Source organism: Colossoma macropomum, unplaced genomic scaffold (assembly GCF_904425465.1).
Source record: "Colossoma macropomum unplaced genomic scaffold, Colossoma_macropomum, whole genome shotgun sequence".
Lineage (NCBI taxonomy): Eukaryota > Metazoa > Chordata > Actinopteri > Characiformes > Serrasalmidae > Colossoma > Colossoma macropomum.
In genome coordinates, this window is record NW_023494785.1 from 30,790,630 (window position 1) to 30,811,322 (window position 20,693).

Here is a 20,693-nt window from a genome sequence, read left to right on the forward strand (position 1 = left end):
TTTTCTCTGACGGAAGTGAGCGGACTTCGTGTGTTTGGTCCTTGGGCGCCAGATCGGTTTGACCGGGAAATCAGGAAAGCGCTCTTTTTTAAAAAAATCACCAAACAAAGTCTCTCTGCGCACAGAGAGCGGCGCGCGGGCTTTCAGGCTCGATCTGTGGAGAAATACTGTAAAATCACAGTAAAACTGCCTGAAGGCGACTGCTTTAGCCCCCGCACATCCTCTTTAATGTGATTATTCTGATGTGTAAAATACGGTGGCGGTGTATTTTGAATTTGTCGCGGCTCTACGGTCACCGGGACCGCCGCACATGCGCAGTGTGAGAGTCCCCCTGCTTTATAAAGGTTGGCGCCGGCGCCAGCTGATGTCTGTTCATTCATTCCTCCAGCTGGTGAGTAGCTGCACCGTCTCCTGGATTCAGCTGAGTTTTATATTTTAATGCTTGCAGGAATTAGGGAACTGGCTGTTTGTGTCTCGTGTATTAGTTATTTTTACGGTTAGCGAGGGAGCTAAATTAGGTTTGGGGAGTTGTAGGTTAGGTTAGCTGACTGGCTGGCCAACCAGTTCTGCAGCTGTTGCTAGCTGGTGGCTGTAAACATGTTTCTGTTCAGATTTTTATTACACAGATTCGCTTCTGATTAGATCAGATTAAGAGAGATTTCAGTTTTTAACGTGTTAGTTAGTCAGCTAGGTTAGCAGACTTGGGTCAGTCAGTTACATTAACTTTTACGTGGCAGTGGACTGTGTGTACATGGCTAGCTCGTTAGCCGAACTCATATTGTGAGGAAGAGGGAGGAAAATACGGTGGATGAATAAAATAAGTAGGTTTTTTAGGTAAATAAAAGTGTGCAGGCTTTAGGTGGTTAGTGTGCTGACTGTGAGAAGGTTAAGTTAGCAGGTAAGGGCTCTTTTGTTGGCTTTGTGTTTGAGGCGGGTCGCCTCCAGTCTGTCCTCCCGCTTCAGATAAATTGGCGGGGACTCCACTTTCACAAACTCGCTCGGTTAAAGAAAACTACTGTATAATAATCCTGTAACTACATGATAGTACATGGATTATGCAGATGATTAACCAACAGGGTCACTGTTTTGTAAATTTTCTGTTTATTTAATTTAAACTAGTCTGAATATTGGTCTTTATTCGACCAGACTGGGCTAGTCATGTCTGACCTGTTCACCTAGCTAGCTAGTAGCTCTTTAGCCTGCTGTGAAATGGGTTGGTTTTGTTTTTTTGTGCTTCTCTGCTTGCTCAATTTGAGTAAACGGATTAAAAATATTTAGTCATAAAACTAACATTATTGTTGCCTCATTTTCAGGAGTTTCAGCCAATATTTGCGATTGGAAAAATGTCAAGACGCAGGTGAGAAGCGGTTAAATAGTCTCGTTAAACCATCTGCTTAAAAGGCTGCTCGGTGGCTTTATTATTCTTTACAAACATTAATTACTGTTTTCTTTTGTACAGTTGTCGTAACACACTCCAAGAAAGGGATGAAAACGCTGCAGACCAGGGCATCAAATGTCCAAGGAAAAGAAAAGCTGAGGTAGCTGACTAGATTAAGTTACCAAAAAACTCGGTTCCATTTAATACATAACTCATCATGCCTTGTGTTAAATTATAACTGTGTTCCCTTTTCAGCCATGCAAGAGGAAAATGCCAGGAACAGCCAAGAAACAGAGTTATGAGATTCAGGTGAGTGAGAAGTGTTTATAGACAGATCTTGGTGTCTTGGAGAGACTCTGAAACAGAAACATCCGCAATGCTCGCACTAATGAACCGCGGTTGCGATATGAATAGAGAGTTTTTGTTTATAAAGTAATGAAGAGGTGTTTTTAATGGGGGCAGTGGGTTAATTATCTGTGCGTGGTGACGCAAGGCTGAGCAGCGTCACTGTAGCCCCTCCCACTCAGCCCGCGAAATCTAGCTTTGTTCAGCTGGCGGGAGAAGAGTTGGCCTGAGGAGTCTGCACTCAGCTGGGCCGCATTTCATCCGTATTGATATATTTATATATATGTAGAGGGATATATATGTAATATGCATGTTTGTGAATGTGAGTATGTGTGTGTCTATATGGATGGGAGGGTGTAGAGATGATGGGCAAAAATATTTTACTACTTGATTACACTTGATGTCACATTATGTAATTTATTTTTTTAAAAGCATTTTAAAGCAAACTGCAATGGATAAAATGCATCTGCGGGAGAGTAGTGCCACAATGAGTGTATATCAGAAATGAAGGGACGGAGGAAAAAAATGAAGAGTGGCAAAAATAAATTAAAAAACTATTTATAGCAGAATGTGCCATCTTTCAACCAACTGCTTATTACTGTGTAGCTGCTCTACACTAGTTGTTTACAAAGATTTTTATAATCAGATTTTTACAAAAATATATTTTTTATCATATGAAACCTAATGTAATTGAGGGCCGTAATACAGTATTATCTATTATTATTGTTATTTTATTTTATTTATTTTAGTAAGGATGATCATGAATTTTTATGGCCACTTTAAAAACCTGAAAGTCCCAGCGTGTGAGCCTGTACTTAGCATTAGCCAAAGTTACAATATAAATTAGATTTATTTGTGGTTTAAATAAACTGGCATTTTAAATTCCTGAAATGAAAATAAATGAAAAATCTGTTGCCTTTTTAAATCAAATTAACGTAAGTAGGTTGCAAATGGCTATTTAGTACAATAAGTTATTTGAGTAATAAGTGTATAACTGTGTTATAACATAGCACAATTATACATTTACTACTCATATGCCAAGTGTAGCAGCAGCATTGAAATTTAGTGCAAGTGCACTAACCTGCCTCATGTTATTTATATCAAAGATCAGTCAAAATAAAATAATAAAGTGACCTATAATGTGTTTTGAGGAAAAATCAGTTGATTCTGATTGTGCATTCTTAGTGGCTGGTGTAAAATACTCTGTAAGCAGCATAATAACTCTGAATTAACATGTACTTTCTGTGTTCTTGTAGAATCGATGGGTAGAAGGTGACCTTAGCCCCTGCGTCCTTGTTGAGACTCCTCACAAGGAGCTAGATGAGACAAGTAACTTATCTGGTTTTAAACACTTCAGATTCAAGAATCTGTTCATCAAGCCTTCTCCTCTGCCTTGTCTCAGGTAAGATTCAGTAGAGATTGAATGATCATGCGTTCAGAATTGTGTGAGGCTGTTGAGTTTCCTGCTGTGATTACTTGTTTCTCGATATACTGTGTTGATTGAATTTGTTTCTTTTTAAAATGCGTAAATTTTTCATGCTGTCTCCACAGTTGGGCCAGTTCAGATGATGTGTGGATAAAGATGCTAAACAAGGAACTGAAGTATGTACATGACAAAGGCTTCATACAGCAACACCCCAACCTGCAACCCAAGATGAGGGCTATTCTCCTTGACTGGCTTTTAGAGGTGTGTGGCCTACATTTCTCCTAAGTTGATACTTGCCTATGTTATGTATGCAAATGGACTAACTGTGAACTGCTTGTAACATGTTAAATTTCTCTCTGTGTCCAGGTGAGTGAAGTGTATACACTTCATCGTGAGACCTTTTATCTGGCTCAGGACTTTTTCGATCGCTTCATGCTCACTCAGGAAGACATTGGCAAGAATAAGCTGCAGCTCATTGGCATTACCTCACTGTTCATCGCATCCAAAATGGAGGTAATGAAATGGAACTTGGTTGCCCATGTAGTGGGTTTTGTAGTTTTGTGGTTTTTTTTGTACAATGTGATATCTAACTCAGCCCTGTGTTTTTAAATACAGGAAATCTACCCACCAAAGCTTCAAGAGTTTGCGTATGTCACAGACGGTGCTTGTGATGAGGATGAAATCCTTGAAATGGAACTTGTTATGCTGAAGGCACTAAACTGGCAGCTTTGTCCAGAAACAGTCATCTCTTGGTTGAAACTTTATGCTCAAGTGGATTCTTTGAAAGAAAGCCCAAATTTCCTTGTCCCTCAGTTTTCTCAGGAAACCTACATACAGATTACCCAGGTAAGAGTGGTATATATGTGTTAGAGTAATGTACATATATTTGTGTGTGTGTGTGTGTATGTGTGTGTATGTGTGTGTATGTGTGTGTGTGTATATCATTAAATTGAACTGTGTACAGTTGCCACTATTAACATTAATAAATTTCTCTCTTTACAGTTGCTGGATCTTTGTATACTGGACATTAACTCTTTAGATTACCAGTATGGGGTTCTGGCTGCTGCTGCATTTTGTCACTTTACCTCCTTTGAAACTGTGCAGAGAGTATCAGGTAAGGGCATAAACTTTTTCTGTAAAGGTTCTTGTCCATGTACTTAGTTTCTGAACAGAATTCTGTTAAAATAATGGTTCAGCAAATAATCACATGTAAAAGTTTTTGATTTAACACAGATGCAGTTGATGAGCCAAAAAATGTTTGGTGTCCAAATTTTGCTTCTGTAGTTTAGCACTTACACTGGAGGTCAGTTGTCACACAAAACATTCCCATAAATACAACCTCAGAAGTTTTTTCAAACAGCCCTCAGGCTAATATTATTATACAGTTATTATGGTCACAGACTTGTCAGTGTGATTTAGGGCACATCATGACTTACTTTGAACTATAAAAATGAACAAAACTGCACCATGTAGCTGAATGCAGCGGGTAGCCATTTTAGAAAAGAGCCGTGCTGAGTTCTGCCTCCCCTCTGCTTAAACAGATGTCACACATTTATATACTACAAAATATATGTTGTTTCTGTCGTTCATTTTATAAATATGTATTTAATCTTGAATTTTCGAACGGAAGATATACGTTTTAAAATGGGAGGGTTATCTAAAATGGCTGCCCACAGTCTTCAGCCACACGGTGAGGTTTTGTAAATTTTTTAAGGTTCACAGTAAGTCATACTGTCCAAAACAACTTTGACAAGTCAGCGCGACCAAAATAAAAAGCCGTATGCAGTTCAAATGAGTTGAGAGAAGATTTGGAGATGTATTTAAATAAAAGATTTGGGTGACTGTTGACTTCTAGTGTTTGCCAACAACATTAGACTTGTAGCTCCAGAGCTAAATTAAAAAAGCAAAAGTTGGACACCAAACATGTCTTGGCTGATTGACTACATCTGGGTTAAGTGGAAAATTGTATAAATGGATTTTTTTGCTGAACCATTTCGTCAAAAACTACAGTTTGCATTTACAGTTGTTGTTCTTCAGTTAAGCGTATGTACATGTGTTTACTGTTCACCAGACTGGCTTACAGAATGCTTAACCACTTATTTATTTAGCTTTTTATATTTTTTTGCAAGATTTCAGTGTTTAAGAATAATGGTCAGGAAGTTGTTAGTGGTCCGCAAAGTGTCTTCTACAATACTAAAGACCTTCCATTTGAATACATAACACCACTGAATAGTGATCATGGATAATGGTACTAATTTTCAGCTCATTAACTGGACTGTGTTGCATAAAGAATACTGTTTCAGGTGCACTAGAAATTAATGTTTATGTATGTCATTTTGTTTAAGGGCTGACATGGGACAGTATATCCAGTTGTGTCCGCTGGATGACCCCCTTCATGAGGACAGTGAGTGAGTGTGGAAGGCCCAGGTTGAAGGACTTCAAGAAGGTGGCAGCAGAGGACAGACACAACATTCAGACACATGTAGACTATCTGGCGATGTTGGTGAGAGCTGGTTTTATCACTTTATCATTTTATATTCACCCTGTTTTTCTTGATTATGAGTTGGTAATTAAAAGCTGAGTAGTACTATTATTATTATTATTATTATTATTATTATTATTATTATTATTACTATTGTTGTTGTTGTTAGGGGTGCACCAATCACCTATTATAATAATTATTTTTATTTCAACCCCTGAATTTTACACTATGTTGGCTAAATAAACATAAACACTTTAGAACATTTCCAAGACTAAATATAAGTATATTTAAAAAAAATATTATAAATAAAAATATAATTTACTCCTTAGTGGTCAAGCTGTCGTTGTAAATCCTTAAATAAAAAATGGTTGCCTATTTAAATAACATGAATCAAATAAAGTGCTACATAAGAGGCAACTGGCTATTAAGCACAATGAGTCATACATAATTATGATACATTTTGGTGGAGGTGTAGCAGCAGCATTCAAATACTCATATACAGCGTGCCCTAACCTGCCTCACGTTATATACATTCTTGCAAAATGGCAACAAAGATCTGCCAAATTTTTAAATAAATATTAATATTCATTTATCTATCCCCAGAACAACGCTCATCAGCGACAGCAGGAGAACTTGGACCGGTTATCTCCAGTGCCTGTTGGAGGCCTGCTGACTCCACCCAAAAGCACAGAGAAGCCCGCTAACGTCTGAGAGGCTTAGAAGGATAACCATCTGCTGGCCCATCCTCATCTCTGATCTGCATGATCTGGCAGTCACAGCCTATCAGCGCCTTTCTGACAACACTACAGGTTTAAGAAGTTAAGAGGTCCCCATTCGGCCTCATTCCCCAAGGAGACGTGAACTTATGTGCAGAACTTTCAGCAGAAGCCTTAAACTGGGCTTAATAAGCATTGCTTAAGTGTGTACATCAGTGTTGGGAAGAGCAACACAGGCCCAGCTGTGGTGCTATACGATTCAGAAAACAGTGGTCAGGTGAAGTGAGTGCGTTTGATCTCACAAAATAGCAGTCCAGTGTGCCTTTCATTAAGGACTTAAGGCAATGTTTACAGGTATTTTAGTCCTACATAGACATTTTTAGGGCTTCTCTTTGTCAAACATCTACCATGAGCAAGTGGCAGCATTTACGATTGCTGCTCCTTTATGGTTAGAGACAGTGTGTGTGAGATTTATTATTTTTTAATAATTTAAATATAAACGTGTACATAAGTACGTTTGCTATAGCTGCTCTATTCAATGGTGCTGTTAAGCTCTGGTTATTGTGAAGCAGAAATCCTGCAGCGTGCGAGTGGTCAGTTACTGAAGGCTACTTGCTGTGCTTGAAGCTGGTGCAGAGGAGTCGTGCTGCATTTATTTCATAGGAACACATTCCTTAAAGACTTGTATTTTCCACTCTGAAATGAGCTTAACAAATTTAAAATTGCAGAATTTTGGATGTTACCATTTTGTTTTTCTGTTTTTAAATGTAATTTTCATATTGCTATGAATTCCATTTCATTTTTATTGCCAAAGGCAAATATTTAATTGAATGCTTGCTTATTTATGAATTTGTATCTAAAATAACTGTAAGACGCAGTATTGTACTGAGCCTTACACATGTAGCACAGCTTGATACATGTTTTTTTACTCCCAGAGAGCTAGGAGCCAAATCCAGAGCCTGTAAACTAGAAGACGGTGTAAAATTAACCCTATAAAGCTGTACAGGAGAGGATACGTGTGTACATATGGTATTGTGTTGAAATGTTTTCACTGCTTCAATGTAAATCTCTAATGTGAAATATATTAAAGGAGCAACAGTTTGTGCTTTTGTTTTAGCATATTTTTGGCTGCTGATGTGAAATGGAAGCATTCATTCATACTTACTTAGTGACAGAAATGCTGTGAAACATGTTAAGAACTTGACCCAGTGAAGCTTCAGATATTCTGAGTTGTGCACCAGCGCACAGTCTGTAAGCAGCGGAGAAAAACTAAATCTGAAATCCCTGCAGTGGACGCTGCTTGATCGTCACGATCGAGCTAGAAAGAGATCATAAAGCAGACCACTAACAAAACAAACCTTTATTTTTGTCCTGAGTGACGAATTAGACCTGTGAGAACAAAGTGTTAGCTTCACACTGTGGCCTTTGCTCACATCTGCCTGGCAGAGGAGCTGCTTTTCTAATGCAGTGTGAAGGCTGGTTTTGTCAGGAGAGTGTGAAATGATCTAGTGAGAGTTTCCTACAATAACTCGGGTTAATCCTAATTATCCGTGTTCTAAAACAGCCGTTTCAACTTTCGTGACACCTACAGCTGTTTTGCAACTCAGCTGTTCTGAATGAAGTGATAGGTCTCGGTTTTTATATGTTTTCTAGTGTAAAACCTCGCAATTCATACCTAACAAGTAAATTTAGTACACTCTCAGAAAAACCCTCAGGGGTTTGTCTTCAGTACCTTTAGTTATGCAACATAATTGTACCATAATCTACTGCAATTACATTTTTTTCAAGTGAATTGACTCCATACACCCTCTCGTGTCTCTAAAAAAAAAAAATAAAAATAAGGCACACAGTTGAACCTTAAAACCACTGTTGTACCTTTGTACCTATTGTGAGGGTACATTTACATTGTTTGTGCCTTTATGAATGAAAAATGACAGGATAAGGAATGATGTGATAAGGAAAAATGCCACAGAACATATTCTGATTGGCCTAAATTGATGATTTTGAATAGTTATACACTGAAAAACTAAAACTATCCATTACATATCCGTTTTAATTACACTTTTATTCACAATCATATTTGGATTTATTAAAAATCATAGTCTTTGGTGAAAAGCCATTTAGAAATCCAAAGGATATTTCAGACACGGTGGATTAATACATATAATGTCTCGTATTGTTGATCAAAAACAGTTACTAGTTACTTTAACTCAATTATTCTCAAGTAAAATGTAGATAAATTAGCTATTTTTAAAATTTCTTTAAATAAATGGTTCTTTAGCAAAGAAAATGGTTCTGTACAGAACGAGTAAAGGGTTCTTTGAATCATGAAAGTGTTCTTCATATTGATGGTTTTATATAGAACCTTTTTGAAAAGGGTTCTGTTTAGCCCTAAAAGGGTTCTGCTATTGTTACGATGTCAAGCTTATAATAGCAGAGGAACCCTTTTAGTAGCAGTAGTAATAGTAATAATAACAGTAGAGTGGTAGTAACTATGGCTTTGCTTAGCTGTAACTAACACTGTGCATGCCTGGTGCTGGAGATTGAATAGAAAAATCATTCTCTAATGTCCAAAAAAACCCATCTGACTGTGACTGAGCTGTGAGCACAAAGCATGGCTGAGACATTGAGCCCATGTTACACTTGTATGTGTCTTTGGGCCTCTGCTCGTAGGTGTTGCTCCAGACAAACTGGCTGGTGTAGGAGCCGCAGGGCTCCTCTCTTCACAATGCCGCTGTTGTGTGAGTCTTTGTGTAGGCCTGGGAAAAGGCACCCCCTCCTTAGCGGTCTTCAGCTCCCCCATAACACACTCAGCTCTCCTAAAACACCCCCCAACACACACACACACTCCCCAGCAATCACTCAAACAAAGAAACCCCCCCACTTTCTCCAAGTGCCCCACATGCAACCATTAAGACTGAGATTGTTCTTATTCTCTGGAAGGTTCTCACTCAGTTGATCTACTCTGTTGCTTAATAAGGAAAACATTTATGAAATTAAATGTGTTATTCGAATTACATGAAAGAAGTATGCAAAATATGATATTTCATTACAGCCATTCAGCCATTAATGTCCACATCTGGAATTTTAGTATTAGTGTTATTATTTAGTATTTAGTATTTTAATATAGATTTAAGATTTAAGGTTTGGTTCTTATGTTCTCAGAGCTCGTCTGAGCATAAATTTGAAGAATGTTGCTGAAGAGTGAGCTTTGATGATTTAATGTGACACATCAAATCTACTCTTTTTACTACAGAAGACTATAACAACATAGAAAACCCTACATTGATTGTGAATAAAAGTATGAAAATTACATGTAATCAAAAAATGGGTACTGTTAGATCTTCATCCATGATGTAAAATTTCATCACTTTAGCCCACTCACAACAACATCTGTGGCATTTTTCCTCATCATACTAATGAATAGATTAAGGATGAAATGGCATAAAATTATAAACAAAAAATAACTGTAATTAGATACAAGAAATATGCTTAATATTTTATCTCATTACTAAATCTCAGAAGGTTCAAAGGGGGCCAGATCCGATCATATCAAAATACCTGTGGGCTGGTCACTTCTTGCTAAATTGTGAACCCTAATTTGTTGCTGAAAAGTGGCTTACTTAAATAGGGGCAATGATTCTTCAGCGCCCATATGAAGACCAACAGGGGTGGCCACTTTTGCTTCATAGCAAATACATTTATGGAAATTTTCAACTGATGCATACAGTGCAGAATACTGGGAGGAGATCATCATAATGAACCACGGACTGGTCAAACTGGGGGATGTTACAACCTAAAAAATCACAATTTGAACCAGAAACAAAGAATTAAAAAGAATTAAAAAGTGGAAAAGAGCATAAAAATATTTCTTCTACTTGGTGAAATCAGGCAGCTGTGTCATATTGTGCTGGTCATAGGATAGTTGCAAAGTTCTACCACGAAGTATTCAAAATATGGAAAACACAAATGTTTAGAACGATTAATGCATGAACTACTGATTTTGCAGACCAGCATGACCTAAAGTCCAGCTGCCTTATTTGATCTGCCCTTTTGCCACCAGAATATTGATTGTAATGTCCATGCTTTGTTTCATAATGTTTTTTGATATTTAATACCTTTTGACACGAGGTGGGCACATTTGTATTTTTGTGCTTTTTGGCTGTAGCCATGACTGTATTGGCTGGTGGGCCACATATAATGTGGTCTATCTACCGATCAAAAGTTTCGTCCCCTACTGGAACTAAAGAAGAGCAACCACACAGTTTGAACTGCTTTAAGGAAAACATTTTATTTATTAAAATTCAAATACAAAAAGGAATATTTGACGTTAGATCCCTAGAAAACATATATATGTACATTATATACATGACAAGGTCATAGGGCCTGTATCCAGTACGAGGATCGCATAACGGCTGTGAGAGGGAGGGAGTGGAATGTTTGTAATTGTGCCATCGACAGCACACACGCACACACACACACACACACACACACAACACACACACACACACACACACAAACACACACACACACACACACACACACACAGTAGGAGTCTCATTAGGAACATGCGTGGGTGCTGTTGGGTCCTGTCAGTCCAGGCTTGGCCTCTGGGATTGATGTCCTTAACTAGATTCTATTCTATCTCTATTAGTCTACAATGAAACAGCAGCAGTCTCCTGTTAACTGCACTGGGCTTGTGCGTATCTCTTCTTGGTTTCAAATCCTCACTCAGATCGGCTGGTTTTGTCTGGATCTATTCAAAGCTAACAGAACATATTTAGTCAGCACAATGTTTGGGGTAGAAATCCTAAAGTATAAGGGAAAAAAAAGTTGAAAATGCCAATCGTACATGTATCTATGAAATAAGCATTGTAGGGTAAGCCAATTTTTAATGGTAACACTGATTCTTAGGACTCATTCTGCACTAAAAAAATAAAAAGGGAGAAGATCCTGCAGATCTAATATTCTTGCTTTCACAGCAACAAAAATAGAACTATATTTATTTAGGCCATTCAAAATGATTCAAACAGTTACGTATTGATTGTTTTTTTCGCTGTTTTGACCTTGACACACCGCAGTCAGTCTTTTTCCTGTCTGTTATTGTACAATACATTCACCTGACTTTATCAGTCTCACTTTGCTCCTGTTTCAATATATTTTTAACATGCCCTCGCCAACTTCGATTCAGAGTTGCGTCACACCTATGTTATACAAGTGGGCACTTGCAGCACAAGGAGAGGAGGGGAGAGTGGCGAGCAGATTAGTGAATTCATTAGCGAGCTATGCAAAGTTTCCAAAGCGCAGAAAAGTTTGAACATATACATAAAATGTTGCTTTGTCTGACTGTAACCTTTGGTGCAGAACTGTGGTGTATAACCTTTATGTTTTGTTGTTGCTATCTGTGTAGACGTTAGCTTGTTCACTTTCAAGCTGGCATAGTAAAGTGATGAAGTTATATCTGCAGTCATGTGTAACAGATGGAGTAGTCTGCTATCTAGAACACTCTGAACACAGCAAATCAATGTTATGGTTTCAAAATATGGCTTATAAACAGCTTTTTTGGAAATCTGTCAGATAATGCATACATTCTGGGCAAGTTCTGTCACCTAAAGGTCTATTCTGATTAGATCAGTGTAATATTTTCGCACATCTTCTCAATAAAATAAGTGAGTTTCTAGTGGGTTGTATTTTCTACGAAGGTCGTGTGGTCATATAATCAACTAAAAAGGATGATATTGTGAATATAAAGTAATGCTTTATACCTGTAGCTGCCATAATAACTGCTCCTTAAATCAGCAAGCAGCATCTACTTTATGTTTTTTCTCCTCTGCTAATGCTCTCTCTACGTAGCGAGGATGGAGATGAAGTTCTACCACCAAGACCAAGTAAATGGTTAAGAGATTGTTCAAAAGCATCCACTATTTTCTGATTCAGGAGGGCTAGGTGGCTAAATATGGTGAATAGCAGCATTCAAAACCTTTTTTTCCCCAAGATGAGGCAATATCTGCCTCGAAAAAAAGGAGATGTGTATCTGGATGGGACTAACATAATCAGGTTACAGCTGGGTTCAATGGAAAACAGCAGAAAGTTCGGCCTACAATGTTCTAAAAGGAGAAAGAAGAAAAACAAACATGGCCATTCCGGACAGAAATAAAATGACAGAGTAGCACCTGTAAAAGAGGAAATTACCACAGGAACCCACATAAATTGAATTCCTAAATCAAGCTAAAGCTGAAACTTATGTTCACTCTCCAAGATTCTCTGAGGGGAAATGGTGAGGGCTTGTTAAAAACAGAATGGAAACGGATGGCTTGATTAAACACATCAGACTGAGGTGTCAGAAAAGATCAGCTTGCACAGATACCCCAACATGGGAGAGAAAAGAATGGCAAAAAGTCTTTTTTTTAAACAACACAGTGAACACCCATGACAGGATTTATACCAGAGTGCAAAGTAGCTCACCCACTGACAGAAGCTCATCCACTGTAGTTCTCTGTATAGCACAGCAAATCGTGCAGAACTGCCGCATCAGACTTTCCAACTTCCCCCTGTAGTCTTAAGGTGCCTTAACAGCCTCTTTTTGGAAAATAGATGGAATACAGGACTCATCACTAGGGCTGAGGTATTTCTCACTAGTGACAAACAGGGTGCACATCATGCTTACGCCCTGATTGGTCATCTGCTCGGAATAACGAAGACTGTTTGTGTTCTCTCCTCCTGGAGATACGAACATAACCGGACACAGAAAATGCCTCTCAATGCAAAAAAATGCAAATAGTTTTTCTCTGGCTTTTGTTCCGTGTGTAAAACATCTCTCAAGACTAAAATAAATACAGTACACTTGAACAGTTCACACTGAGAGAAACTGAATAAATAAAGAGCATCTGTTATCCGTTCTTCTGTTCGTCTTAAAGCTTTCATGGCAGTTTCACAAAGGAAAAGACGGATTGCCATCAGTCTGTAAGTGGAACTCAATAAAGGACACAGAACACACACAGGAAGATGGAAACTTTCGCTGGCAGGCATGTGGGGTCAGGCTGCATTCACAAGGAAATTTTGGTTTCTGTCAAAAATGCACCTCTTTCAAAAAGAACAATGCAGTGCATTAGAATTTTTGACAGAGCATACTCTGACCTAAGCAGGTGTCAGCCAATAGGAGACAGGGACAGGGCTTCAGCTAGCCATGTGGATGTTGAGCAGGTTGGAGGAGAAACTATTAAATGGTGTCAGTTCACATCCAGAGCTGCACAATCCAGCTCTAAAGATCTATGACAGGAGTGCCCAGTCCTGGTCCTGGAGATCTACCACACTGTAAAGTTTAGCTCCGCCCCTAATCTAACACACCTGATCCAGGTAATGAAGGCCTTCAAGAGCATCTGAATATCAGAGCCAGGTATAGTAGCGTGCAAAAGTCAGAGACCACCCTTCAGCCATTGACTTATTTTCCAGTATAAAAAAGCAGAAACATATCGAAAACAAAGAAGAACTAAATACAATATACATTTTTTCACTATTTTGTGTGTCCACTCTTTGCATTTACCACAGCTTCCATTCTTTCTAGGAGGCTTACTTTCATTTTTTCAAAGAAATCTGCAGGGACATTTTTCCACACTTCCAAAGTTCAGTCTTAGAAGTTGGTTGCATTTTCTGCTTCTCACAATCCAACTGTGACAGGAAATGAAGTAAAGGAAGAGTGGCCTCTGACTTTTGCACAGTACTGTGTGTTGGACCTAAACTCTTCAGGGGGCAGATCTCCAGGACTAGGTTTAGGCACCCCTGATCTATAAGAAAAGCTCATGCCTCAGGCCAGAGGAGCTATGCATGTTTCACTTACTTCTGTGAGGACCAGCAACCACTAGCAGTTTTTCTTTACAAGCATTCATATTTGAATGACTTGCCCGCTCATGCCGATCTCTGCCCACAACAAACCACTAACGCATACCAATTAGTTTTTTGAAGGATACCAAAATATCTTTGTGAAAGCGGCATTACTGCAGTTGCTCGAGGCTTTTGCTCTGGCTGTGGTTCTGGCTCTGGACAGCATCCCTGTAAGTGAGGGCCAGCTCCGGCCTACGGTACAGCTCACTCAGGCCCTCGAACTTGGGCCCCCAGTGACGCAGGTAGTCATAACTGAAGTCATCCTCAGGGATGGCGGAGCTGAGAGAGCTGAGGCTGCCTGCGCTGGACCCCTCGCCCTCTATGCAGTACACATGGTAGGTGTCCATGGGGAAGGCCAGGCTATCGTTGTCCGCCTCCCAGATGATCCGCGCCACATAGTTCTTGAAGTCCATGGCGCAGTGTGTGCTGCAGCCCGGGTTGTGGTGGTAGGTCAGTGGCCCACCCGGGTGCACCTCCTCCTGAGAGCCTTGAGAGGACTTGATGAGAGGAGCCGTAGTGCAGGACGAAGACTGAGACAGGCTGGAGCACAGTGGCCTCTTCAGCTCCGTGATGTCATACGCATTCTGGGGGAGGTAAAGAGAGCAGGGGTCAAGCACTTCATTCAAGTCATTTTTTTTACTTTCGTTCAAGTAACAGGTTGACCAATACATACACAATTTTCCTCAAATGTTATCAGTCATGGTGTTTGATGTCCAAAATCTACTATAACACTGATGTTGCTAACACTTTCTAGAAGCTTTTACCACCCCAACAACAGTAGGGACAAAATTCAGGCTTCAAAATGGCTGATATTACTGTTCTTAGCAATTTCTTTGCACAATGCACATGCACAATGATAACTAATGTGCTATTATCTCGCAACGAGAATACATGTCTGGGGAGAGCTGGTTAAACTTTTGGTGCTGGATTGCAGCGAAATCCGCTCCAAACAAGCGCGTGCCCCCTCTAATCCCACCCCTGTGGGTTAATGTTCATTCTTCAAAATTAATGTGTTAGATACACTGCTTGATTTAATTATGTGAGAGTGTGAGCTGTGAATGGGATAGATAATAGATAAAGAAAGATTTGTGGGAAGTATAGAGGATATACGAAAGGCATGAAGACAAAAATGCATTTATGTAGCCTCAAAAAACTAAACAAGCTGGGTGACTAAATGAGCAGCCAAATATATGCAGTGAAGGCCATAAGTTACTGGAATTGAAGCTGATGTTATTAAACTGTTAAGATATAAACAGTCATTCAGAGTGGTTTGGTGTGGAATGAGGAACCAGTGGTCACAATGTCTACAACGCAAATATAGCCATGTTAGTTACTATCCAAAACCACCAGTGAACCTACACATGTCTTCTGATTTTAGTAAGTAATGTTGCTCATGACCAAATAGTGATGAATCTAAAAAAAAAAAAGTTTTCTTTGGGGACTGTTTTGCCTTACAACACCCTGTATGTACGCCCTGTCATCAATTGATTTTAAAAGTAAGTTTTAGGCCAAAATATTATCCCAAAACTATCATAAAACAATGTCTCAGGCAGCATATTCATTGTAATAACTTTCTGTGAGGGAATGTAGTCAGTAAGTTTTTCTAGAATGGAGCATTTTAAACCGCTCTGAATAACTTTGACATCTTAAAGGAGAATTCCACTAATTTTTCAGAATTTCTGCATAATTAAATTGTTATGATGTGTACACAGTCAATCAGAGTGGTTTGGTGTGACATGCTCCATTATAGAGAATCTTACCAGTGGTGGTGATAGGAACCAAATGTCTGAAAGATTAAGTGTCTAGAAATTACATCACAGAAAGCTATTACATGAAATGCTATCAATAGGTTCCTTGTAAGACACTCATCACAGGGAGGGACATGCAGAGGGTAATAAGGCAAAATAGCCCAGAATGTTTTTTTTTTAAAAGATGTTTCACTGTTTTATCATTATTAGCATTTAAAAACTCGTGTGGGTTCACTGTTCTTTTTGAATAGTAAATAAAATGGCTATATTTGGCATCACAACACCTGGTTCCTATCACCAGAAAATCAGAAAGTTTCCTCTGCAGTGCATTCTTTTACATCAAATTACACTGAGTGACTGTTTACTTTTCAACCATTGAATTATGAAGAAGTTCCCCTTAAACACATGTCTGTGGACATCTGGTGAAAAGCTGAAGCTGGAGTGTTGGAAGAAACTCTAAGATTAGACAGAAGAGGCCTATGAGAATGAAAAAAAGAAAGAATAGCATATGAAAACATCATGCCAGGTTTGGTAGTTCTGGCTTTATATTTGAAGAGAACACAGAACTTCTAAAGGTCAGATTTGAAATATGTCAGCCAAAAAATTGTTAAATAACTAATAAAGGAAAATCAAATTGGCTTTGAAACTCTACTTTTCTTCTAAAAGCTTAATCAGTCATCAATGTTTTATAATGCGGAACATTATTTACTATTTTCCTCTTTTTTTCTTGTTTTTTTTTGGCAACAGAACCATATTCCTAAACTAACTCAGGACAATAATAAACTTTTCTTGTATCTTGCATGTGAAATATCATTAATATTAATATTACACAAAACTCGTAGTGACGGGCACAATACTGCTGAAGTGACGCAGCTAACAACAATGACACAACGCTGCCATCTAGTGGACGGAACATAAAAAAGCCTCAGACCTGCTGAGTGTAATTCCACTCTTTTTTCTCACAGGAACTTCCAGTAAGGAACTGAAGGTAAATCAATATGTTATGTGTCAGTGATGTGGACAGTGGTGTACCTGGTCCTGCTCTCCGCCGCCCTCCTCGTTGTAGTTGAGGATGTTCTCCCGGATGTCCTCCCAGCTCTCGTGCTCCGCCGGGATGTGATACACTCCGCGCTTCCGGAACTTATTCCGACTGCCCTTCTGGTTCCACACGGTCACTGCCACCAGCACGGCTAGAAAGGAAGAGTCAGGGGAGAAGAGTACGTTAAGATGAAGAGATTCCTCCTAAGATGAAGATGAAGAGAACCCTCCTGAAAAATAATGGAGGTGTGGACAATTCTTGGACAGCGTATTATCACAATGGTCCAAATACAGTAACAGTTAAAAACGCATTAATGCCACTTTCATTTTTTTTTGTTTGTTTTCCATGGTATATGTTGTTAGGAGTGAGGTTTATACATAGTAGCACTGTATTATTATTCATACTACTTTTATCAGAGAAGAAACTGTTTTTTTGTTGTTGTTTTTTTCTTCAATGGGTACACAGCATGGAACTCCTCATTTATTCTCTTGCAGTCCTTTCCCAAATCCATTTTTCATCCATCAGTTACTGTAGAGGGTCTCACTACTGACTACTGACTAGGGGTGGGAATCTCTAGGCACCTCATGATTCGATTCGATTATGATTCAGAGGGCTGTGATGTGATTATAAAACGATTATTAATGAATCTTGATGCATCTTTTTTTCTATACAGGATTTCTATTTTCTCACTGTGTGAGGACTTGGAACTTTTAAAGCAAAGTATTTGTAATGATCCATAATGAATTTACTTCCAATATCTTTTATTAATAAATCAAATGGAAGTGATGTGGCAAGTGAACTGGAAGGCTCTCATTCACTGATCTAGTTTGGAGCACGAAATGCTGTTGCCACTCATTTGTGACAAAATGCACTGTTAGGGTGACATAAGATCCAGTGGTCATGGATGTCCATGCAGCACATGTTACAGCTGTCCTACTACCGTTTTCTTTAGTGATTTTATAACTTTGGTTTTGGTCTCGTTGTAGAGACTGGGGGGATTGCTGGTTCTCAACGCCTGAGGATTGGTGTGCAGACATTTTAGCAAAACAGTCTTGCCTGGCTAGTAGCTAACGAAAGGTCAAAGAGAAAGATTTACGACGAACATCTGGAGACGAATGGACTTATTCGCATTTATAAGCAGCGCAGTTGGTTTCCTGGTACGTTAAATCTGCAACGAGAGACTGTCAAACACTAAAAAGTTGTGAAGCTGAAGTCGCTTCTCTTTCGAATTTTCCCGTTCCACCTTAAATGGTGCTGCATTTACATTAGGCGCCTCATCCAGAATTTAAGGTGGAACGGGAAAATTCGAACAAGAAGCTGGAGAATGAGAAGCGACTTCAGCCTCATAAAACAGTCGAACGTTGAGAGACATTTTACAAGAAACTATTCAACTTTTGAGGAAAAGTTTTCTGGCAGAGATGGGAGGAAAGCGGCTATAGCTAAAGCTTAAAGCAGAGCAAAGTAAGTCTGTGTTTTCGTTTTAATGTTATATTTTTTAGCCTATACTAGAACATTATCACATACTGAGACATACTGGACATTAAATGTTGTGGCTCCCAAGCTGGTTTGATTTTTGCTGAAAGGACAAAATGGCTCTTCTTAACATTTGGGTTGTGACTCCTTACCTAACCTGGCTTTTAATGCAGAGGGTGCTGGTCGAATTTCTCGTTCATCCAGTTGTGTTTTTGTTATGTGCCGCCACAGACTGTCCGGACGCTGCACTTCCGCACTTCCAAGTTCCGCCTTTTGTGTTCCGGCAACATTACGTTATAAATTTAAATTTAGAAAATCGATTTTTGACATTTGTGAATCGATTCAGAGTCGTTCAAATCCGCATCGCGATGCATCTAAGAATCGATTATTTTCCGCACCCCTATAACTGACACAGGTGTTCAATTGCGCACATATAGCTATGTAATCTCTATAGAAAGGCATTTCCAATAGAATAGGACACTCTGGAGCAGCTACATGAGCCTAAGCTCACCATGTCCAATGCCAAGGGTGTAATGCCCCCCAGCATTGAGCTGTAGAGCAGTGGAACTGTGTTCTCTGGAGTGATGGAGCTCCATCCAATACCTTTAGGATGAGTTGGAGTGGAGTTTCTGATCAAGAACTGATCACCTAACGTCAGTACCTGAGCTCACCAATGCTCTTGTGGCTGAATGCAACCAAATCCTCACAGCAATCTTCCAACATCTAGTGTAAAGCCTTCTCAGAGGAGTAGAGGCAGTTACTGCAGCAAAGGGGGACAAGCTCTTAATAACCTTAATAACCTTCTGTTAATAACCTTGATCTCAGAAGAAATGTTGGATGAACAGGTGTCTACATACTTTTGGACAAGTAGTGTAAGTACTGTATACTTTTTCCCCACTTTGATATGCTTTGGTTCAACTCTTATTGGAGCCTGGGTGGGAAACTCTTTAGGTTGGCATGCTGCCTGTAATGTGGTTGATAAGGCAGGCAGAGGGGCCTCGAGGGCACTGCCAACCCTTCAGTACACCTGTCAGAGGTGCACACCCGCATACACACATGCTGGCTGTGCTCCATGACTCATCTCTCTGTGTCTGTTTCTGTTGGCTGATCAGTGCTGCCAGACTCTCTCTGCACTATAACAAATCTGTGAGGTGTTCACCATCACTGCTAATGAATAATGGAGGTATGGGCAAGTCTTGAAAGAGGCACTGTCACAGAGGGCCAAATACAATTACTCTCCCACACTGCACCACTGAAACAGAGCTGATGACTGAAAATGCGTGTCGTATGTACACAACCATTCAACAGTCTACTCATAGAAGATACACCTACTCATATAAGGGTATTTCTTATTTTTAGCCATCTATTTTACTAATTTTACAGTACAAGTGAAAGCATCAAACTGTGAAATAACACATACGGAATTATGTACTCTTTTATCCCAAAAGTAGTTTATAGACCTGAAAGATTTGAGTGCTGATCAGTGCTAACATGTAAACTGTAAGGATCAGAGCAGTATTTACCGAAGAAGACAAGCAGGCACATGCTGATGGCGAGGATGGAGCTGGGGCTGAGCGCAGTGAGGCGCAGGGCTTTGGTCTGCCCCAGCTCACACCACTGGCCCCTGAAGCCCTCCGGGCAGCGGCACTGGTAACTTTTGGTGGAGTGAGCCAGACAAGTGCCTCCATTCCGGCATGTGGAGGGGCCGCATGGGGACGCAGCGCACTGCACCACCCCTGTGAGCTCATCAGCAACAGCCAACTGACCTGCTGGACACCTGCATGCACACACAGAAAACACAAATCAGCCACGAAGAATTAATGGGGGTAGAACGCGCTCTAATTACACTGAACGTTTTTAAAATGATTAAATTTGACAATTTAAACAGCTTAACTGTCCAGATTTCCTGATAATGAATTGTTTCCCATTATCAGCAGTAATTAATATACATAGCATACCAGCATGTGGTCATCTGATATTACCAATTTCACATTCATAATTCATTGAAACATTTCTTTAAAGCAAAGAACTGAAAACGTTCAGTTGACACCACAATTTTGTTTAAACAAGACGATATATTTTATTATCATTTTAATTATCTAGTCTTGTTTTGCAGAAAGAAAAACACTCATTAGTTACATTTAATTCATTACTTAACATAAAATGAATGCACTGTTATGCATTAATGACTCTAGACTGTTAGGG

The 20,693-nt window shown here is 39.4% G+C and overlaps 2 protein-coding genes across 2 annotated transcripts; one reads left to right on the forward strand and one right to left on the reverse strand.

Annotated features, from left to right (window-relative positions):
• The first annotated feature begins 357 nt into the window (after positions 1–357).
• ccne2 (cyclin E2) lies at positions 358–7,378 on the forward strand. Its single transcript, XM_036579631.1, has 11 exons — positions 358–391; positions 1,314–1,357; positions 1,460–1,538; positions 1,634–1,687; positions 2,980–3,125; positions 3,275–3,410; positions 3,516–3,662; positions 3,765–3,995; positions 4,152–4,263; positions 5,495–5,652; positions 6,235–7,378. Exons 1-11 carry the CDS (start codon positions 365–367, stop codon positions 6,340–6,342), a joined length of 1,242 nt encoding a protein of 413 aa, XP_036435524.1. The 5' UTR covers positions 358–364; the 3' UTR covers positions 6,343–7,378.
• A 6,547-nt stretch (positions 7,379–13,925) lies between these two features.
• LOC118814544 (cadherin-15-like) lies at positions 13,926–20,460 on the reverse strand. The gene is made up of 4 exons (XM_036580192.1): positions 20,447–20,460; positions 20,012–20,265; positions 17,009–17,166; positions 13,926–14,812 (listed from the first exon to the last, which is right to left on the reverse strand). The coding sequence occupies exons 1-4, from the start codon at positions 20,458–20,460 to the stop codon at positions 14,339–14,341; spliced, it is 900 nt and encodes a 299-aa protein (XP_036436085.1). The 3' UTR covers positions 13,926–14,338.
• Positions 20,461–20,693: the final 233 nt, after the last annotated feature.